Source organism: Urocampus carinirostris, chromosome 3, assembly GCF_059441175.1.
Source record: "Urocampus carinirostris isolate Australia breed hairy pipefish chromosome 3, RoL_Ucar_1.0, whole genome shotgun sequence".
Lineage (NCBI taxonomy): Eukaryota > Metazoa > Chordata > Actinopteri > Syngnathiformes > Syngnathidae > Urocampus > Urocampus carinirostris.
In genome coordinates, this window is record NC_142351.1 from 45,112,943 (window position 1) to 45,137,114 (window position 24,172).

The 24,172-nt window shown below is 39.0% G+C and overlaps 1 protein-coding gene across 1 annotated transcript; it reads right to left on the bottom strand.

Moving 5' to 3' along the window:
• Positions 1 to 14,203: 14,203 nt before the first annotated feature.
• On the bottom strand, positions 14,204 to 18,435 carry LOC148369828 (somatostatin-1B-like). Its single transcript, XM_088330013.1, has 2 exons — positions 18,174 to 18,435; positions 14,204 to 15,843 (listed from the first exon to the last, which is right to left on the bottom strand). The coding sequence occupies exons 1-2, from the start codon at positions 18,279 to 18,281 to the stop codon at positions 15,610 to 15,612; spliced, it is 342 nt and encodes a 113-aa protein (XP_088186139.1). The 5' UTR covers positions 18,282 to 18,435; the 3' UTR covers positions 14,204 to 15,609.
• Positions 18,436 to 24,172: the final 5,737 nt, after the last annotated feature.

Consider the following 24,172-nt stretch of genomic DNA (forward strand, 5'->3'; position numbering starts at 1 on the left):
AAAGAATATCTACTCCAAATTGTTAGCATGGTTTTTCAGTATTATGTGTTATCAGTTAGCCTAAATTATTAACCTTACCTTCTCATTGTAATCACGGACTCCAAACACAACCATGAGATTTTCGTGTTTGGCATTAAATATGGTTAATGGTTCATTTTAACGGTTGAGTGTATGCAGTTTTACACTCAAACCAACTCACCATGCTTTACAAAATCAAGTGGGGGTTATTAAGAAAATGTATAATTTTTGTCGTTCCTCCTCGTTGGATGAGGATTTAAAGTCAGCATCATATTTTAGATGTACCAATCAGGTTACAAATATTTATTTCCCGGTACTAACTTGTTCAATGTATTTACTCATTTACTGCCAGCAGGTTTGGCAGTTTATTTGAATTTTGTCTATAAATGAATGTTTTTCCATGTTTAAATATTTTGCTTCCATGAGTGCAAAAGGTTAGATTCCATTCTTGGTTTGGTTATGGTTTCTTGCATGCTGGGCTCTTTCCCCACACCACCACCAACCATAACTGTATACTACCCCAAAGTTGTTTAGACAGTAGTGGACTGTGCATTTCACATTTGAGCCTTCAGTTGTGCTATGTTGGAATCGATTCAACCCTCACTAAATATTTTATGGCTACAAAACCCTGACCAATCATAGTTTGTGAAAATTCGGGCATTTTCCAAGGCCTGCTAGGTCATGATGTTGCCAACTCTGAATGTGATTGGTTAAAGCAACAACTTTATCTACACTTATGCTCTATGCTACAGGGCCTGCAGAACAGAACTCGAAGGCCTGGCAAACATTAATGGCTGAAATGTGATCCATTAAATAATTGTATATGAAAACACATATCTGGAAGCAGCACAACCAGGGGAAAAGCAATGAAAGAAAGTCGACAGACGATTTAAAACTATCCATCCATCTATTATCTGCACCGCTTATCCTCAGTAGGGTCACAGGCGTGCTGGAGCCCATCCCAGCTTTCTTCTGAGTACCCGGAGGAATCCCACGCAAGTACGGGGAGAACATGCAAAGTCCACACAGGAAGGTTCGATCTAATGACCTCAGAACTGTGCCGCACACTCGCTAACCACCGTGCCGCCGTGCTGCCCCCAATTCAAAACTATTAAGTCAAGTCAAGTCAAGTCACATTTATTTATAGAGCCCTTATTCACAAAAATGTCTCAAAGGACTGCACAGGATTACAATTACAAAATTACACAATTACCTGATCTTAAACCAGCATGCGGGCAAGGAACAACTCAAAAACCTCAGTGTGAGGAAAAAAGAGAAACCTTGAGAAAGGACCTCACATGTGGTAATCCCCCTTCCAGGATTGACCAGGGTGAATTACAATTAGCATTACTGTGCACATAATAGTAAAAATTAGGTAATATGTTGAAGATGTCCGGAAAGAGCATGACACCAACGACACCCCCAGCCTGTAAACTGGTCCAGAAAGTCTATGACGGCCACGACGCTAATTCCCATCTCTGCCAGCTGGTAAATGCAGGGGTTGACATGCTTCAGGTCGGACGCTGGTCCGCTGACTCATCTCAAATCGTCCTTCTCCTTCATATCAGCCAGGCAGGCGTCGGAAAAAGACAGGACAAAACAGAATATGAGGTGGGCATCAATCATACGCTTTGGAATAGAAGTGTGTCTTAAGCCTTGATTTAAAAACTTCCGTTGAGGTTGCAGATCTTATCTCCAGAGGCAGGGCATTCCGTAACACCGGGGCCCGGATGGAGACCAGAAAGCAATACATTACAGTAATCAAGCCGAGAAGTAATAAACGCATGAATTAAAACCTCTGCATCTGATTGGGACAGCATCGAACGAATCTTCGCAATATTACGGAGGTGGTAGAAAGCTATTCTAGTAAAATTTTTCACGTGTAACTGAAACGACAGATTAAGATCAAATATAACACCTAGATTGTTGACCGAGTCACTATGGGTGATATTACATTTGTCTGGGTACAGGGTAGTGTTTGAAAACAACTGACGACAGTGAGCTGGACCAATAATCAACATTTCAGTTTTTTCTGGGTTAAGGCGTAAAAAATTAAGTGACATCCATCTTTGAATCTCAGTAAGGCAAACCTCCAGATTTCTACAACTTAAATGTCCAATTTTTTCCAGTGGAACATACAGTTGAGTGTAATCTGTATAGCAATAGAAACTAGTCAAGTCAAGTCAAGTCATTTTTATTTGTATAGCCCTAAATCACGAAGAGTCTCAAAGGGCTTCACAGATTGTTACACTATATTACACAAACTATTTTCAACCGACAAGAGGAGTAGGTTATTCGTATGCAATGGAGTAGAAGTGAGTTTTAAGTTTAGATTTAAACATTTCCACTGAGGTTGCAGATCGAATCTCAGGGGGAAGAGCATTCCACAGCACCGGTGCCCGGATGGAGAACGCTCTCGAACCAGCAGAAGACTTCTTTGCTCTCGGGATCATCAGAAGACCAGCACTCTCAGATCGTAGGCTTCGGCCCGGGACATAGTGGCAGATCAGATCTGAAAGATAAGAGGGAGCAAGTCCATGTATGATTTTGTACAATACTAAGAGAACTTTGAAGTCACATCTTTGGCTAACTGGGAGCCAATGCAGGTTAGCCAAAATCGGTGTTATGTGATCGTACTTTTTTGTCCTGGTTAAGAGCCTCGCTGCGGCATTTTGTACTAGCTGAAGAGACTTGATTCTGGACTTCGGGAGACCGGAGAGTAGTGCATTGCAGTAATCGAGACGGGAGGTAACAAATGCATGAATTAATGTTTCCGCATCAGACTGAGACAGTATTGAACGGATTTTAGCAATGTTGCGAAGATGGAAGAAGGCAGTTCTAGTAATTTGTTTTACATGCATCTCAAAGGATAGTTCAGGGTCAAATATGACACCTAAATTTTTAACTGAGTCACTCTGTGTGATGTGACATTTGTCAATGTTCACAGCAGTTTTTGAGAATAAGTCCCGGCATTTAGAAGGACCAATGACTAACATTTCAGTCTTTTCAGAGTTAAGACGCAAGAAGTTGAGTGACATCCACTCTTTTATCTCAGTGAGACAGGCCTCCAAATTTCCACAGTTTAGTGTGGAAGATTCCTCCAACGGAAGATATAGTTGAGTGTCGTCTGCATAGCAATGGAAGCTGATATTGTACTTGCGAATAATATCACCTAACGGAAGCATGTAAATGTTGAAAAGTAGGGGGCCGAGCACTGAACCCTGCGGAACACCGCAGGTAACATTAAAGGGCTCAGATGTCGTTTCACCATATTTAACACAGTGTGTCCTATCTGAGAGGTAGGATTTGAACCACGAGAGGACAGCTCCTGAGAGACCAATCCATTTTTCCAACCGTTCTAGTAGGATATTGTGGCGCACTGTGTCAAAAGCAGCACTAAGATCCAGCAGCAGCAAAAGTGATGAAGCGCCAGAATCCATTGACATTAGGAGATCATTTGTTACCTTGATCAGAGCTGTCTCAGTAGAGTGGTTAGCCCTGAATCCTGATTGCATGGATTCAAAAAGGTTATTCTCCGATATGAAAGCATTCAGCTGCTGTGCCACTACTCTTTCGAGTACTTTAGAGAGGAAAGGTAGGTTTGACACAGGTCTGTAATTACTTAATATTTCTGGATCAAGGTTGGGTCGTTTCAGTGTGGGTTTAATAACGGCGGACTTAAAAGCTGCTGGAACTACACCTGAGGAGAGTGATGTATTTATAATATTTAGAACTGAAGGCCCAAGGACGCTAAAAAGACTTTTAATAAGTGAACCTGGGAGCGGGTCGAACTGGCAAGTTGTCGGTTTGGCCGCATTCACCACTTGTTTGAGATCATCAAGTGACAGTTCACTAAAACCGGCCATTTTCCCAGGGCAGCCACCCTGTCGTGCATCTGTAAATTTCAGTCCTTTAATACGTGTGGTACTAACAATATCTTTTGCAATTTCTTCCTGTATGCATTGAATCTTCTTAGTGAAGAAGACCATTAAGTCCTGAGCAGAGTGTGTCGAACTGTCTGCGATAGGCTGTTGCCTTGTAAGCGATGCTACAGTGTCAAAAAGGGCTTTGGGGTTGTTCTTTTGAGACGCAATCACCTTCGAAAGGTAGGCCGATTTTGCAGAGGCAAGGGCCGCTTTATACTTTAACAAGCTGTCACACCAGGTTTGATGGAAAACCTCAAGCTTGGTAGCGCGCCATTTTCTCTCCCATTTCCTGCATTCTTTTTTAAGGGTTCTAGTTTCCTCAGTAAACCAAGGTGTGCGTCTTTTAGGACGTGATTTTAGTTTTATGGGCGCTATTGAATCCAGCACACTAGTCAGGGTGGTATTGAACTCATTCATGAGTGAGTCAATCGAGCCATTGTATTTAGGAAAGGACGCAACTGCTCCAGGAAGGAGTTCAAAGAGCTCAGAAACTGTGCCAGTGCTTATATTGCGTCCGCTAGATCCCTCAGCTTTATTAACTTTACATTTAGTTAGCACCTCAAATGTCACTAAATAATGATCAGAGATAACAGTAGTACACGGTAGCACCATAATGTTTGAGGTTAAAACTCCTCGAGTCAGAATCAAGTCTAGCGTGTTCCCATTTTTATGGGTTGGCAAGTCAACCAGTTGAGTAAAACCAAATGCATCAATTAGAGAACTAAACGCAATAGTAAGTGAACTGTGTGGGGAGTTCATATGAATGTTAAAGTCTCCCATAATTATAATTTTGTCTGCATAGGTTACTAGTTCAGACAAAAGTTCAGCAAATTCGTCTAAGAAAGTTGTGTATGGCCCAGGTGCACGATAGATAGTTATTACATCAATTGACAATTGAGGGGACCGCATCACAAGAGCCTCAAACGTTTTGTAATTATTAGAGGTACGTGTATTAAATTTGAGCGATTTTTCAGAGATTAGCGCAACACCACCACCTCTTTTCAGCGTGCGTGCTATATGACTACTCTCGTAGTCTGGGGGAGAGGCATAATTTAGCGCTAAGTGCTCATCCGGGCGTAACCACGTTTCACAAAGACCCATACAGTTAAGTTTATAATCACGAATAATGTTATCAACAAGTAAAGCTTTTGGAGCAAGCGATCTAATATTTAACAGACCAAATTTCAGCTTTGCTGAATCATTTGACTTAGCTGAACTCTTTGTAGTCTTTGTCGAGATCTTCAAAAGCTCCCGGCGTTGTGGCCGCTCGTGAGCGCTGAGTTCAAAGCGTCGGTTGTCCGGCGAGGAATGAATGGTGGAATTAGTTACATCCTCGCGTCCATCTTGCTGCTTGGACTTCACACGCTTCACACATCTACCTGCACGGCAACCACGTTTCTGTTTTCTTTCTTTACGGGGCCGCCGCCGCCGCCGTTTTTTAAGAGGAATAGCTGTCCACAAGGATGCCGGGTCTCTTTGAAGTTCGCTCGGTATATCATGGGCGGTATAAAAAGTGCCCGAATAATCGAAATTTAGACGCCCACCCAACCGAATAAGTTCGTCCCTACTGTAAGTGTTTTTGGCCACACATGTGTCCAAAAGTGAAAGCAAAAAAGACAAGAGAACGGCAATAAATAGAAGATTAGCTGGAGAGCTCGCCGCAAGCATGTATCCATGCGCAGTCGCCATCTTGAAAATAAACTAATATTATACTTGCGGATAATGTCACCAAGCGGGATCATAAATACTAAAAAGAAGGGGGCCAAGTACAGAGCCTTGAGGAACACCACAGGGGACATTAGATTGTTTAGAGGTCAGATTGCCATAGTTAACACATTGCATTCTGTCTGACAGGTAGGACCCAAACCACGAGAGTACAGTTCCTGAGATACCATTGCGTTCTAGACGAACCAATAATATGTTGTGGTCGACAGTATCAAAAGCAGCGCTGAGATCCAGCAGCAGTAACATTGATGAGGCACCTGAATCTATTGCTAAAAGGAGATCATTGTTACTTTAGCCAGGGCTGTCTCAGTAGAGTGATTTGCCCTAAATGCTGACTGGACAGTTTCAACAAGGTTATTTTCTGACATTAAGTCATTTAGCTGCTGTGCAATGACCTTTTCAAGTAATTTTGCAAAAAATGGCAGATTTGACACTGGCCTATAATTACCTAGGCTTTCTGGGTCAAGGTTAGGTCGCTTAAGCGTAGGTTTAATGACGGCAGACTTGAAGGCTACAGGAACAATACCCGAGGATAGCGATATATTAATAATATTTAAAACTGATGGTCCCAAGATCCTAAACAGATCCTTCACCAGTGAAGCTGGAAACGGATCGAGCAGGCACGTAGTTTGTTTGGCCCTACTGACCATCTGTGTCAGATTATCAAGGGACAAATCATTGAAACTGGAGAATGTTTCTGAACAACCGCCGACACGGTCCATACCTAACACCTCCACATCTTTGATATAGGAGTAGGATACAGAGCGTTCCTTTAAAATTTCATTCTTGATTAGTTGAATCTTTTTATTAAAAAATTCCATAATGTCATTAGCAGAATAAGTGCAACCATTTGGGTTAAGTTGTTGTCTGGTAAGTTTCGCCACTGTGTCAAACAAAAATTTCGGATTATTCTTATGTTTAACAATAATCTTAGAGAAAAACGAAGCCTTAGCTGAGGCAAGAGCTACTTTATATTTCAGCAAAGTGTCACACCAGGCCAGTCGGAAGACCTCCAGCTTAGTAGTGCGCCATTTTCGTTCAAGTTTTCTGCAACTTTGTTTGAGTAACTTAGTTTCTTCAGTAAACCAAGGTGTATTCTTCTTAGGTCGGAATTTATGCCTCAGGGGCGCCACAGAATCAAGAACATTAACCAAAACAGCATTGAAGTTGTTTGTAAGTGAGTCAACAGACCCAGTGTACGAAGGGAAGGCTGCAGTTACCGTAGGTAATAATTCTTTTAAGGCTAATACCGTTTTAGGGCGGATATTGCAACTGCTAAAGCCTAAATTTTCCTTGTCACAGTAAACATTAAACAGCACCTCACACTTAACAAGATAGTGATCAGAGATGGCATTAGGATACGGTAACACTGTAACATTTGAGGCCACTACGCCACGGGTCAGAACGAGATCTAGAGTGTTCCCATCTTTATGAGTGGGCACATCAACTATTTGATTTAAACCAAATGAATCAATCAGTGACTTAAAAGCAATTGCAAGTGAATTTGATGGGGAGTTTATGTGAACATTAAAATCACCAATAATTACAACATTGTCCGCATTAAATTAGTATTTATTGACAAAATATAATTAACATCACATGATTCAGATATATTTTAGGCCAGCAGCTGGTGTCCATGGGTATGACTCCACAACTATTAATCTATTTTTTTCAGTTTTAGTTACTGAAGATATGAAGTGACTTTGGTGAAAGGAAAATAGACTGGCAAGCCAGGGTGTTTTTTTTATATGCATACAATGTTTAATTGCTGTTGGAATCGAACCCCACATGATGGATAATCCGTTGCAACCACTAATGCATATAAATTCCAGAATGTAAAGTACAGAAAACTTTTATTTTTAACTCAGGTTAATCGACCCTGAATACGCCTGGTTAAGCATGAAATGTTTACAAAGGACAGGGGTCCAGATATGGAAAATAAAAGTCTCTTTACGCAAGCACTTAAAAAGGTGTAGAAATCTCAGAAATGTTAAAGAGCAACCTAAGCCTTGAGATTGCGATAAACACAACACAATTCGAAGATCTGGTCACATTGAACGCAGCATAAATGAGCGTGAGCAAGATCAAAAAAGATGCCTGCAAGCCAAGCATTTTGTTTGCTTTCCTTTTGATCTGAAGGAGGCCAAAATCAGCAAGGCCATTGCCGATCCTAACAGGCAGGGAAGAAAATATCCTGAAAGTGAACAATACCATACCAGCAAAATTGTTGACACAAAAATGTTCATTTTGAAAAGCAAATTGATAAATAAACAAGCCACTGTTTTGGGACAGTAGTAGTAACGGTGTCGCGCAGCTTCGGCTATGCTACAAAGTATTGGGTAAAATAAAAGGCCAGTGATTTAGAATCTAGTATTAATATTGATACATGTCGTTGCTTGCCACTGCCCGTCAATGCGTAGGTCCGGTGTGATGACAACGGCCACCACATGATGAAGGTGCTGTATCTGAGTCAGGTCATGAGGCATCTCCTGCTACTGGGACATGGAAACCAGTACTGTATGCTTCATGTGGGGGAGCAAACCACTACCCCCAAAAACAGCTTGAAGAGGAATGGGCACCGCCAGGCTGTACTTGCCCAACACACACCACAGTGGTGCCCCTGCGACACTGGTGGTTAAGGGATCCGGGAACCGGGAAATATGTATCCAAAATGTGCTTGCTTGAATTTTAACGTTCTGTTTTCAAAGATTTAAAAGTGCTTGAATTTTTGGTGAAGTGCTCGTAAATGCTTGAAACTATTGCCATGATGCTGACACTGCTCTCTGGTGGCTTTGCTTTGCCCTTGCATTTCTTCTTTCCTTGTGAATTACCGGCAACCATTTACCATTTAAACAGGACAAAAATAAACGGGAACAATACCGGGCTGGAAAATACCAACAGGAAAACAGAACCGAATCCGAACCCACGTCTTGCGGGGCAGAGGTCCTTTGACAGACTGACAAGGGAAGCGTGACAGAAATAGACAGAAAGCCAATCTGTTAACGAGCCGCAGCTGGCGCCACACGGGCGGGGCCAATTGGGCGCCATGGCAACCGTGACAGAGTCCAAGAGGACAGGTGCATGCTACACCTGAATACAACTTTGAAATGTGTGTTAGTGCAAGGATTACGTATTGATTATGAACATTTATCATGGGCCGTGCAAACAAACTTAGGTAGCGCTTTCCAGTGGTAGATTGTATCATTTATAAATATTCACACACCTAAAAGGTGCTTGAATTTGGCCATGAAAAAGGTGTTCGAACCCTGCTTTCATTTCGTGTGGACAAGTGCAGGGTAAAAGATATTCGCAACGTGATGTGTCCATCTAGAAACACGATGCTGAAGGAGTGGCAAAATTGTAAATGTTTTCATAACTCCCACTTGAGTTTGTATTGCATGGTGAGTTGGTTCAGGTATAAAACTGCATTGGAAGAGTTCTGGACAAAATCTCATTAGCAATTACTCCAATACGGTCAATCGAAAATGGACCTTAATCTACATAACATCTTTTACACAACAATGTGGTGCTTGACAATAACTCGAATACTATGCTTTAAAAAGAGGTTGAGATTTTGAAAGTTAGAGCTGGGATTCTCATCCAAAAATTCACATTCTTTTTTGCATTTCAATTCACTTCAGAAAGGTCGGAATTTTCGCAAAGAAATTAAAATGACCACCACCTATGTTATATCTAGATTTGAAATGGTTTGCTTTTCTGTTATTATTCTATCATTCATGTTCCTCTAGGTTGCTTTTCACCCTGTTGTCTTAATCACAGTACATTTTACCACTCTGTATTTTTCATGATTACTATAGTGCACTGATGTTCAGCAGCAAAATCATTCAAAAATAAGTCAATAGATGAGATATGAAGACCAACTTTTCTCTACACAGGCGAGATACAAACATAATTAAAAAATATGTTTACAAATGAATTCTAATTACAGTTGCATCTGTCGTTAGAGCAGGGGTGTCCTATTTATGACACGGGGGCCATTTTGTGGACTGTAACCATTTTTCAGCTGCTTGCATTATATTTTAAAAATAGCCTTTTTATACCTTGTCAAACAATATATTTTAAAATGTAAATGAAATTTATTTTAAGTAAATTGGACAATTGTTGGAAAATAACAGAGACTAACCTACAGTAATAGTAATTTGCGTTGTTGTTTAAAATAGACCAAAAAACAAATGTAGGTGTGCTTGTAAATATTACTGTTAAATACAAATCAGTGGACACTGTTGTCTTTATCTTTGGTTTCTGGCCCTCGGAGAGAAAAGTTTCGATTTTTACCATCTCTGTATTGAGTATTAGAGTTGCTGTGTAAATTATCTTGTGTTCGACAAAAGAGACTTTTAAGTGATACAATATTTATTTTGGGAACATTTCTTATAGTAAGTTTTTTTCTCATGCAACTTTCATACGAGCAGGCGAGGGGGTTTAGTATATACTTAGGCTTTGCAATTAATTTTTCAAGTTGCATTAGGAGTTGAGACTACAAAAAAATGTAATACTTATGTTGTTATGCATATAAAAACGTTTTAATGACAAAAAAAATCCTACAACTTTATTAGACTGTAGAATCGACTTAGTATGAATTATTTGTCTATAAAAATATATTTGCAGTAGATTTGATTAAGGGGATGGTGTCATAATAGTCTGTAGTTTGCAATAATCTGTGGTCTGTGCAGCCCTTTGAGACTCTTTTTGATTAAGGGCTATACAAATAAACATGACTTGACTTGACTTGACTTTTGTATACGTCATTACAAATGAAAGGTCTCCCCAAAGAATAATACTTCCTTGAAAAGCACAATAGAAGAGCCAACACTGCTATTACATTGATATTCTTTTCAGCATCTTCTTTCAGCATCTTTCTTATTTCTTACCATAAACCGTTAAACTCAAAGACCCTCCACTTCCAACTTTTTTGTCTGAGGCCAGAAAAGAGCAACTTGGTGATGCGTGTCCCGCGGTTTGCCACACCCACATGTACGCCATTTGTGTGTGCGCAGAGCTTGTCATGCTGTTGGGGTGTTTTGTGGCCCATTTTTTTCAGGCTTTCCACTTCTTTAATACTTGTAAGAAGCGCAGTATATTATGTGACCTTTATGCAAGACACTGTACAGTATGTGCGAGCTACACAGATATACGGTACTCTAATCCATACCTGTCAACCTCCACGGCTCCTCGCCCCTACAAACTGTCGTATTTTCCCTCACAAAATACAAAATAATCTTACACCATATTTTTTTTCAATCATCTTTATTTATGTAGTTTAACATGTTGTATTGTACATGTGTTTCCTTATATCATATATATTCTTAATTAACATTTTGGTGTGAGATACTGAGTTTCTCGACATGAATGAGGTTTATTATTAAAAAAAAGTTCAAAAATGAAGTATATTGGACTTTCACTGTAAAGGAAATAAATACATGCAAATATAATTAAGTAGAATAATCCATTTTCTTATTCAAATTATGAATTCATTTTCTGCATTAAATTATTGTTGGTAATATACTGATTAAAGTGATAACCACAAACTGTCTTTTTTCATTTTCTCCTTTTATACCGGTACTTCCTTTTTTTCTTAACTTCTTTATGAAACATAATAATTCGTAATATAATGCATCAATGCAAGTGAGCCGTTTGAGAGCCGGCTCTCTTTGATGAGTTGAGCTGAAAAAGCAGGTTCACTAAAAAGAGACGGACTTCCTTTCACTAAACAACTACCACATGAAATCCGATGTTTTTTAAGAATTTGTTCACGTGTGAGCGGAATGATGCACGATGGGAAATCCCCAGGCAGCAGACGCATGCGCACAGTACATCAAACCGCTCGCTTTGTTTGCAACGAAAAAAACGATACCGAGATAGAAGCTACCGCGGCCAACTCGTTTGACCTGATTGATTTGCCGTTTCATCATAGTCGGTGTATACCGGATGGTACCCATCATTGACAAATTTGCGTTTTTCCATACAGATTTTCTTGTATGTCGTACACGTCTTAAAATGCATAATAAACGTACTTTGTACGGCAAAAACGTACAGGTTGACAGGTATGCTAGACAGGTTTTCTCTTTGTTCCCGACCATCAAAAAGCCACATCCGCTCCAGCACTATTTACACTCCTATTTCTAAAGGAATCTCTTTAGGAACATTATTTCCGCTTTAATTAAGGAGTCCCCGACTTCCACATGTTAACGATCAATCGGTTTTGATAAGATTTAACGCACGCCGCCACCAAAGAATGATAATCCCGCGGGTGTCGTGATCTATTCAGCAAGCCAAGGATTTAATTACAGGTCTCTGAGCACTTACTCGCTATTGTGAGACTGCCTCTTCAGATTTTGCAGGATAGGACATTAAGGCGCTTTTCTTGCCAGCCCACGCTACGCTAACAGAAGAATTAGATCACTACAACCTTTGAGGTTCCAGTCGTGATTCAGTCAGCGCTATGAACAATGTTAACACGACCTTTGCACCCATGAAACCGACACATTTCTGACTCATTATGTCTTATTCATTTTGTTCTTGGCAGTGAAAAGGGGAGCCAGAATTGCAGTGGAACTGCTGTACTTTTGTTCTCCTCCTCTGTAGTTGATCTAAATCTCATTTGTTTACGAGTTTGTAATGAACAGAGCATGTTATGTGTGCTTGCCTCACAGAAGCGAGATTCTGGGTTCCAAACTAGGTACAGATGTTGCAGTAGAGTCAGCATGTTTTGGTTCTACATTTGCACAACATGCACGGAAGCTTCATCCAGGAAAGGGGTCCCAAACTAAATTGACTTGGGGGCCATTAGAGCTAGGGTCTTTGTGAAATTGGGCAAATTGGGGTTTTCCACAAAAAAAGTGCAGATACAGATAAAAACATTCTACTCTTCTTAAATCCTACTTGTCAACCTCAGCCGATTGCTCCCCTTATCAATGATTGCAGCGCGGCACCTATTTAATCACAGCAAGACAAACTATATAAATCTGATTTTGGCAATCGCAATCCAACGTCTTTTCAAGGTGGGTCCAGACTCCACTTCTTTGCTAGATCAACACTCTCAACTTGTGACAGCCAGTTTCCGACCCCTGATCTAAGAGTTCCTGTTCCATGATTGCTCTAAACTTTGCCTGGTGACCCTGCACCACCTTCACCAACTACTAAACCTGGATTCAGCCATTGCCCAATTCTATCGACCTTAGAAACCTCATTGCAATAAATATTGCTCGATCCCTTATTCTGTATTTTTCATCAGATGTGCCGGGAACACGCATGTGTGTTATGACACCTATTCTAGTGTGCTGCAGGAAATTGCCCATTTTTATATTTGTAAAAAAAATAAAATAGATCTTGAGTATATTTGTTTTATTCAAGTGATCAGCTGAGTAACTTTAACATTCAACCATATCAGTAGGTGGCAGCAGAAAGTTATATTTTTGTACTAATTATCTGCTTATGAGGTTGTAATGAGGTATTTAATTTCAAGAAGCTGTTCAAAATTATATTGAAAGGTAAAATAAATTTTAAAAAGTGAAAATCTTAGCCAGAATTTCAAGGATTAAAATTATTTTCACATTTTACTTTAAGGTGGTACCTGTAACTTCATCATCCTCGCAGCCTTTGTCAAGCTCCTTTTGTTGCGGGAGTGTGAAATTCTTAACCGCGCTACAATCAACTCTTTCTTTTTCATCTTTTTTGGGGTTTAATTTGTCATTTGTACTGTATTCAAAACAGTCCTTTTCTTACTTTCACTGTTCTCATTCTAGAATAAAAGATAAGTGATGCGCCTTGTGGCTGGAACACCGAGGGTAAAAGTAAGTTAAAAGCAGATAGGCATCGTGGAAATAGTGTATATAAAGGCTCTTTGAACTCAGTTGGGCATTGTTAACACATTCGTCATAGAGAAAATATTTCATTTTAACCTTTCTAAGGACACCTCAAACTACGCACCCGCCTTTAAAAGGAGGTCGCAAGAGCACAATATATATATATATATATATATATATATATATATATATATATATATATATATATATATATATATATATATATATATATATATATATATGTATGTATGTATATGTATATATATTTATTTTTGTTACTAATTTTAAGTATAAAATTACTGACCAAAATTAATGACCTCTATTCCTCTATCAGCCACGGTGACAATAAATGATTTAAAAATAATGTAATATAGTGTAAATGTAGATAACATCACAATTTAAGGTAAAAAAAACAAAAACAAAACATGAAACTGGTGTCGGGAATTAATTTATCATACAATTTTGACTAACGGTGTGGCCCGAGATTTATTTATGAACAAAAAAAGGTGCCTCATCTTAAAAAGGTTGAGGAAAAAATGAATTTTTGTGTTTTTTTTCTGCAATTGGGTCCTCTCAAAACCATGCTGTCACATTTTTGCAATGTCTCTCTTTTGTTTTAATTGGAATGAATCTCATTTGTTCACTTTTGAGACTAGCTTTATAACAATAAGTTTGTGATCCCCAAACCCGATATAGCGGCAGTAACACTTGGGAGTCATACTGTATATATTTTTCATTCAACACTTGTTTTTTCCAAAGCAGGTGGAAAGACAGATGTATTTATTTTGCCATGTCCAAATATTACAAGATTTATTCTTTAACCCTGAAAAAAGTAACATCCATAAATACATACGATACTGTCTCGGAAAATTGGAATGTTGTGTTAAAATGAATGATTTTCGGTAATGGAATTTAAGAATAATTATCATACAGTATGGATTCATTACAAACCGACCAAAATATTGCAAGCCTTTTTTTATTTTTATGTTGCGAATTATGGTTTACAGTAAGGGAGGGCGGATCGATGCAAATATTGATATTATCGATGATGAGCAAGTATTTGGATCAGTACTATTTTTATAATTACAACTATCTCTTTAATATTGTTGTTTGTCGGTCGTAATTTTATTCATGTTATCGTTTTTTAAATTTTTCGAATTGTGTTTTTATTATATTTGCACGACTGACTTTATTTTCAAAATATTCGGAAAGTATTCTTATTGTGTTATACGGTATTTGTATTTTTGTTGCATTACTGCTTTTTTGGTGTAAGTCTCTGGACTTTTATTCTGAAACAGTTGTTGTAGTAGAAGTATGACAGTTATATACTGTTAAAGGTTTTTATATATATTGTTTATACTATTTGTACTTTGTCTTCTTTTTCTTGTACAATGGAAGGTATCATAGTTGTCATGTTGACTTTGTTATATTTGATCATTCGTTACATTGCTGTTTTATTTTAGTTTGACTCAATTCTAATAGAAATATTTGTAATATACTTTTATACGAGTTTTCATTGTATTTTCATTGTATTTGTTTTGAAAATAAATGTTTTTAACGTCCAACATATTTGTGCTGTTGTCAACCATGGTTACAAACTAATTCAAGGGGAAAGGGTTCAGTTATTTAATGACGATGATATTTCCAAACAAAAAGTATCAGTATCGAATCGGTACCGCGCGATACAACCCTATTTTTATCTGGATCCGAGCGATACCAAATATCCCGGTTTCGCCCATCCCTAGCTTACAGCCCACTTGTGTACTTATTCATGCTTTTCGAATATTCTGAGATGAGATAATAGAGTTTTCCCTAGTATGAGCAATTAAAATAAAATACTTGCAATATTTCTGTCGATTTCTAATCCAGTGTGTATGGATTTATTGTTTTTTTTAATTGCATTACAGAAAATCAAGAACTTTTTCACAATGTTCTCATTTTCTGAGAGTCCTGCACATAGTATACATAAATAAAAAGGTGCATAAGTACAGAACATGTGCTTTGAAATGACACAGTGAATCCTGTGAAGTCCGTCTGACAGGTGGAGGTGATGTTCACAACTGAGGTTCACTACAGTTTATGAGAAGCTGCTTTCTTGATATTCTTTTCTTGCGTTAGCAGGAGGTGAAGGTTTTCCAGAAGAAGTTTTTGCAGGGCGCCTTGCGATCACGCTGGGGAAGCGATAGCCTGTTGTAGACGGCTCTCTCCACCAGGCGAGAATCGAGCGGTTCCTCCAGTTCTTCGGTTGAAGGACCCTCGGGGAGAGCGTTGGTGTCCAGAGCCCCCTCCAGCAAGCTGCTCACCAGCTTCACAATCAGCTCTTTGCGCTGTTTGCTCAGGTCCTGCGCCTGTGCCAGTAAATAAACAATGCATCATTAGTTCACGTTTGGACAGTGGCGTGCCGTGCATTCCACACCTACGCCTTCAGTAGGGCTTCGTCTGAATCAGTCAAACCCTAAATAACTATTTTATGGCTAAAAATATGAAAAATCATTGATAATAACTGCATGAAATTGCACCATTATTTAGGAATATAGCCACATTTTACTCACCAAAAATGCTTTTTATTTTTGAACAAAATCCCTCCTCCTTTTTTCGCTCAACATTGATATCAATCTGTCATACAGATTTTCTGATACTTCTGTTACTGCCCCCTGGCCAATCATAGTTTGTGACACTGGTGACATTTCCCAAGGCCCACTAGTAGGCGCTGACTCCCTAATCTGATTGGCTAAACCATTGTTTCTCAATTACTTTCTGTCGCGCGAACCCCCCACCACCCCTCAGAAGAAGGAATACTCTTTTTCTCATTTTTTATATTCTGTGCTAAATGAACTGTGTGGATGCTGAATGAAAACAAAACATGAGAACGCCACTGCGCCCTAGCGAAGTGGCGGTGCATTGGCACTGCATTCTGGAAAAGTTAAAACAAAAAGAAAAAAGGTCCCTGAAGTCAAATGCGCCCCCCTTTCACATATAATGCATATAAATACACTGGTAAACACCAAATGAAACAGACTGAAGAGGGATAGGCTCCAGGCTGTACTTGCCCAAGACACATCACAGGAAGTTCTGTGAACCTTATATATTTAGCATTTTAATGTGGGGTTCATCGTTTGAGGTGTAATGCATGTGCTTGCGTGTGCATCATTTAACAAGCAGACTAAGGCTGCAATAATGAGTTCAAGTCAGGAGATGGCGGCAGAGATTAACACAGTTCCAAATTCTGAACTACTACTGTAACAAATCTATAGTTATTCATATTACAAAAAACAGCTCTCAGTCTAATCAAACCATCTCGTTTTCATGTACATGTTTGTGTATCCTACTAATTACTGTAATTACTGTAAATACAAATCAAATCCTACTATTATTTTACTTTGGTTTCAAAACATTGTGAAATGTTCTTCTTTGTAGAGCTCAATGTGTATGCAGACAAGTTTTAATAATACGTTTACTTGGTTTTAAATGTTGGAGAAATGCAAAGGAGATAGCGTAGGAAGCCATTTTAACTATATCTCATTGTTGTTCATTATTTTGACTATTATGCACTGTTTGCATCATTTTCATTGTCGCCAATCATTTCCACACCCTTCAGGGCAAATCTGCTTTTCCTAACATAGGAGATTTAATAAAACGAAAAGGCTCAGGGCTTTTAGAAAATATTTGGAATCAGGCATTAAGAGGGTTTTTTTCTACAGTATCCTCCTCTTCTCCTTGCAAGTTCAAAATTTGAGCGTCTACTAAACTTATCAATTCAACCTCGGAGTTTCACTAGAAAGGACGCTTCTTATACTTGCTCTGTGAAATTTGCTTTTCGCATTCCTTGAATACAAAATAAGAATTTGATCATTTCTAAATGGACTAAGGAATGACTGTTATAATGACGCAAGACATGTTTTCAAGAAAGCCACAATTAAATAACCCTTCAGGATTCTTCACAGAAAAAAAGGTCAGGTAATGAATAATACTAAAATATAAAACGAACCAAATATGACTTTGAGAGTTCTTTACAGATAAAAAGCTACGCAACATAAAACTTTCTTTTGTGCCATGCACAATCTTAAATCCAAGATCAGCTTAGTTGGTATAGATGACTTGCAAATAGTGCATATGTTTTATCTCACAATCACAATATTTCTAATCACGGTACATGAGACAAATGTTAATTTTGTTGGACGTGTTACAGTGATAAAATATTCTATTCACAATAAAACATTCATTATGATATTAACAACAAAGAAAATTAACACTTGTCTCTGGTACTGTGACTAAAGATAGTGTGATCATGAGGTAAACCTAATGTCTTTTCATATGTCATCTACATAACTGGTAGACCAGAGATGAATCGAGACACAACCAAAAACGTACATCCAGACTTTGAGGTTCTTCTTATAGTCATAATTAAAAAAGTGTGCATCAATATGCACCCTGATATTGTTCATGGGGCAGGACAGAATGTGGAGGCTGGCCATAGTTAGAGGACCACTAGTTTTTGCATTTTTGATAGCGTCCAAAGTAATTTTGGGTATGAGTCTCCTAAAGCCTTTATCTTCAACCTGTCACTGCTTTATATCGTAAGATGATTTGTTTTTTTTATTTGTGATGTGATGTTTGTTGCAGAATGCTTATAAAGAAAAAATAAACAAAAAAAATACAAAATACAAATGATACTCACCCTGTTCAACCCCTGCATGGGGCCCCGGTCGTCTGCCGTAAGCACGGCGGCCGCTTTGACACTGAGCAGGAACCCCATGAAGGCTGCTACCACTACCAGGATCTGCATGCCGGGACTTTGGAGAGTGAGCCGCTTGGACCAGCCGGAGATCCTGAGCAGGAGACGGAGCACCCGAGAGAGCGGTAGTCGGTAGTAAGTCAGCCGGCAGTTGCCGAGATCGGGATATCAGAGAAGTTCTGCTTTGCCTCTCGTCCCCTCACTCTCTTTATAAGGCCGTCTAAAGTGGAAGGTGGTGGGAGTATGACGAAGTGAGTATGTGAGTGTGTATTTGAGAGGGTGGGGTGATGGGGAGCGTGTGGAAGGATCAAAGAATAAAAGAAAAAAAAAGACTGATTTAAGTGTTCACAATCATGTGGTCCATCTACGACAGCAGACACCCCCCACCAACAGATAAACAAATAACTTCTATAGAGGCTCTAAAAAGCAAGCTTTGCACTACCAAGCCAGAGGTCATGTTGACCACTAAACAGTGTTGGAAGTAATGCGTTACAAAGAACGCGTTCCTGGTACGCAATTACTTTTCTCTGTAACGGGTACTGTAACCCAGAGGTCGTTACAACAAGGCAAGTTATTCGGCTACTTTTTAGAAGCAGAATTGCAAAGTGTCCTATTCTTAAACAGCAACCTCTACATTTCAAACCACCAACATTACAATGTTGAAGACCGCACCAAAGAAGGGAGGGTATGTACTTAGAACAACTGGATACAGTTACGGTGGCGCCGTCTCAAGCACAGAGTTTGAGGACGCGTAAATTCTCCCTGCTGATATTTTCCCTGCCGCATATACTTAAGACTAAGCTGTATTTACTTTTTGTAACATGCTTCTTCTGACTCTAAGTAATCTGGAGGGTAATGCAATTATTCTTTCTAATGAAGGAAAGAGTAACTGTAACTAATTCTTTTTTTTCTTTTTTTCAGTCACGTGCCCAACACTGCCCCAAAGCAAACCACAAAGAAATGACTTGTCGCTAATGATGTGGAGCTGTTGTTGGCAAGCCTCTGATGGGCTCCGTCACACCTTGAAATGACAATCGAGCGGTCTGACGCAAGAACCAACTTGAGGACTTGTGTTACAAAGCCTGGCCTAGGGACAGGTATATGTAATCCATGTTAAAAAATGAGTTAGAAATAAATGAAAATCCAATTCGACATTTAAATGAAATGTAAGGATTTGACAGGAAACACCTTGTCCTGAACATTTGATCATATAGGTAAATTATCAAACAAAAAAAAAATAATAATTAGCCAACAATGATTTGATACTCCCCGTTACAATAAAGTTTTCTATTTAAAAAAAAAACACACACACATCAAAGACATCATAGACATCACAGCAAGAACGAAAAGCGTTTTTTTGTCTTTGCTCACTGTGGGCAGAACACGCTCGGAAGCACAGACGAGAGACAGCACTTGCGATTATCATTGCAAACATTAGCTAGACATTGCTTGGTATTGTAAGACTAAATCTCTCCTTTTCTTCTTTTTGACTCCATCTGGTGACGTTGTGACTCAAAAAGAGGAAACAAAACTCTATCTGGACTATTTTTGGCCAGGCTTTTTCCATCTAGGCCAAATTCCTCAATTCTATTGAAAATTGGAAATCTCTTTGATCTGACTGGATAACTACCCAGACCAGGAATCCAAAAAGGATCTGATTCATTGTAGAGCTTTACATCAAGGTCACGGTAGGAATTGGATTGTGACTGTGGAATGTTGAACTTCAACAATCAACATGTGCATAACCATAGATTTGGGATTCCCTTAATTGGAGAACATCAAAATTGTGTGTTCTTTGCTTATTTCATGAACTCTCTTATCATTCATCTGAATTGTCATTGAAATTAGAAGTGTATTATTGTGTGATTTTATATTCTGACAAGAAAGCAGATTTAGGTTGATTCTCTAATCCTATCGATGCACATAAAATAAATTTTCCGACTAATAATAGGTTGATCAACTGAATTAGAGTAGATGACCGGTCATTGAACTGAAAAAGAAATAAAACAGAGTTAGAAAACCAATATCAACCACATTTAGGATTTCTCATCTAACACCTTCAACAAAACAAATGCAAGTAACTGCAGTAATGTATATTAAATATAGTCTATTGTCTTGTCCATTGTTCAATAAATTACAAGCTTTGTTTAAATTAGTTTTAATTTTAGAGTTTCCTCTATCAAATTTGCCAGTTACGAGACTTAGAACTGGTCCAATAGCTTTTCTGCCCTCTGCCAAGCAGCATAGTTGCTACATTTGCAAACTATGGAGAGAAACAATTTACAGTGAGAAGATGTTGCTGTGCTTTAACCTAACACCTCCATCTAATCATCCTATTTCTATGTGCTATCATGCACGGCGCACTTACAGGTGCCAACTGTCCTTTGAAAAGAACTTCAGCTATCATAGTTTGACCCCCATCATATTGAAAAGTTGAGTTCAATCAGCAAAAATTCAGTGTATTTTCCTAAAGCAGTGAATAACCTATTCAGTTGTTCCTATACATACGAGTTTAATTGGTTCATTGATCAAACTCGTAGCTATAACTTCTTGCATCTTGAACAAATTTTCCCCATAAGATGTAACTGGAAACCAACTAATCCGTTCCTGGCCTCCCAATATCATCCATGTTAACCTTAAATAGCTATAAAATACATGTTCCTGATCACTAAAGTACATTCACCCCCATCATTCACAGCCTGCAATGGATGTTGAAAGTAAGGGCATTAAAAGACAATACAAAATCAAAACAGTCGTGATTGTAAGATTACTTCATTAATTTCTCCGTTCATCTACTAATAATTAACTTCACGATTCATTCATTAATTTGGTTGTAATTATTCAGCTTCTCCATTATCTCAGCCGTTTATTTTGTAGCCAGAAAATTTGCTCATTTCATCTGTCCCTGTCTGGACAAAGGCACATTGTTTTGTGGAATTTTCACTTCTCATTCTCTTAGTTTTTTTTTTTCCTTAGGTTTCGATTCTTGGGACTGCCCTCCCAGTATAAAATTCATTGTCAGCCATTGGGACTGCGCACTTGTTCTGTACCTCATATGTGCTCGAAATATTCTGTAATAAATACCTCAACGGAACTGCTTGTTTTACCCCGATACGTGATGTTGAGCGATCACGCAGAGGAAGAATAGACCTTCCGTCCTCTTTAATCGTGTTATCCTTACGAATTTAAAACAAAAATCGAATGCATGCTATAACATAATAATGCCCTAAAGGAGTGTGGGGCAGCAACCAGAATATGCCATAGTATGTGGACATTCACAAAGATTCAATTACACATTTTCGACAGCAGGATCGTCCATTCTTCCAGCAACTCTTTACTACTGTGACAAATTGTCAGATTTGTCAAAAATAAAAACTGCTTATTTTTTGCTGCGTTCATGACAGCGGCATATAGCAAAGGCAGAAAAATGAAAAGCTCCTCAAAGATAAAGCAGGAAGGTACATTACGAACCTGCAACCTGCTTTGTTGCCATGGTGAGGACAGAAAAGCTCAATTACAAAAAGTCTCTCACCCAAAGTAAAGGATTTAAAGTTACTGCAGTTTGTTAAAAAGCTGAACATTCAGGGTGGGCGATATTGGGAATTTTTGTATCTAATCCAGGTAAATACATTGTAGCGACCTATCCGATACATTTTGCTTGGATCTTATCCTTGAATAATTAACCCATCCACCCTGGAGTTTATATTACGATAAACATAGCGCAATGATTTTTTTAAAATAACTAAATTGCAAACATTAACAGTACAAAAAAAGATATATGAATATCCAGCCATCCATTTTCTGCACCGCTTTTCTTCACCAGGGGGTACTGAAGCCCATCCCAACCATCAGGCAGTGGACCCTGTCACACTGGCAGCCACAAAGACATAGGACTCGCTCGCTAAGACACACCAAGAGACAATTTTAACCAGCCAATTAACCTGACATGCATGGGGTCTTTTGGGAATGTTTGAGGACACCGGAGTACCCGGAGGAAACCCAGGCAGGCACAGGAAGAACGTGCAAACTCCACACACTGTGGGGCTATGTGCTAACCACCCAGAACAAGAACCAAAAAAGCAGCATTGTAACGAAAATATGAATACTGTATAACAATGTCTACTAGAACAGTGTTTCTCAACTGGTGGTTCAGAACCCAAAAATGGGTCGCGGAGCAGTTTTTAGTGGGTCAAAATAACGCTTAGAATAAAATTGTGGGACAATTACACACTTTAATGGTAGATCCTGTTCAGTTAATCGGAGCGTTTGTGAGGGACCAAGTCTAATTTTGTTGTGATTTTGGTGGTTTTATTTCCTTTTTCTGCCTATAATAATGGTTCCCAAGAAAATTTGTGATAAGGGGAAAGGAAAAGTTGAAAATAGCAACAATGATTGAGTCCAAGAAGACAAGGATTTGGAAATAGGAAAATAGTGCACGAGTGTCTGCAATTGAAGCGCTGCTGGAAGGTACAGTAGATGGCCAAAAGAATGTTACATTTTTGCTTTTTCACCAGTACATTTATCTCTGTTAAATACATCAATAAATAATAATTGTCAGGTACATGGCCTTTGAATATTTTGAATTTCTCTTTGTATGTCGCTATTTAAAAGTAGTTTTAGATGGTCGCTCATACGGGATGTAGGATTTATATGAGATTTTCAAAATGAATAAAATCCACAATCCTTTAAATTGATAAATTGATTTTTTTTCTTGATTTGGGTCTAAAATTGTGATTGGAGTGGGATGGTGGGTCCTGAAATCAGACCAGTTGAGAACCACGGAACTCGAAAAATAGGCAAGGCAAGGCAAGTTTATTTGTATAGCACAATTCATACACAGGGCAATTCAAAGTGCTTTACAGAAATAGCAGAAAGGTTAAAAACACACAATAAAATACATTGAAAATGTAAAATGTGGTTTTTAAAATGCATTAAAACCACTGATAAAACATAATAAAATCAATGAATTAAAATAAGGTAAAAGTGAAGAGTGCAGATAGAACCCTTTCAGTTGTATGCACAGTTGAACAGAGCTGTTTTCAGCATGGACTTAAACATTGTCAGAGTAGACGCCTGTCTGACAGCATCAGGAAGACTATTCCAGAGTTTAGCTGCATGGAACTGAAACACAGCTCCACCCTGTTTAGTCCTGGCTCTCAGCACCAGCAGAAGGCCTGTCCCTGAGGTTCTCAGGGTCCGAGATGGTTCATATGGGACCAACATGTCACAGATGTACTTTGGCGCTAGACCACGTAGAGACTTATACACCAGCAGAGCTGTTTTAAAGTCTATTCTCTGAGCGACAGGAAGCCAGTGCAGAGACTTGAGCACAGGACTAATATGGTCGTACTTCCTGGTTCTAGTCAGGACCCGAGCAGCAGCGTTCTGGATGTTCTGCGCCTGTCTTACAGCTCGTTTAGAAAGTCCAGTCAGAAGGCCATTACAGTAGTCTAACCTGCTAGAGATAAATGCATGGATAAGTTTCTCTAAGTCTAGTTTAGACAGTAAACATTTGATTCTGGCAATGTTTTTGAGATGGTAAAAGGCTGATGATGTCATGGATTTAATGTGGCTGTTAAAGTTTAGGTCTGAATCCATTATTACCCCGAGATTTCCAACCGGATTTTAAGCTTTTAAACAAAGTGATTCCAGATGACTGATGACACTTTCTCTGGGTTTTTGTGGGCCCAAGACAATGACTTCAGTCTTGTCTGAGTTTAGTTGGAGAGAGTTGTTTTGCATCCACACAGTGATCTGTTGGAGGCAGTGACAGAGTGAGTTCACGGGCCCATGTTCTCCTGCTGTCAGCGAGATGTAAATCTGAGTGTCATCTGCATAGTTATGGTAGGACACGTCATTAATGCGTATTAACTGGCCCAGGGGCAGCATGTAATAACTGAACAAGAGGGGTCCCAGGATGGCCCCTGGGGGACCCCACAGGT

Excerpts from the sequence above, each read along its gene's own strand:
- LOC148369828 (XM_088330013.1), bottom strand. The coding sequence starts at position 18,281 with ATGCAGATCCTGGTAGTGGTAGCAGCCTTCATGGGGTTCCTGCTCAGT. Across the intron at positions 15,844-18,173 it reads CCATGCAGGGGTTGAACAGG|GCGCAGGACCTGAGCAAACA; the intron begins GTGAGTATCATT and ends TTACTGGCACAG.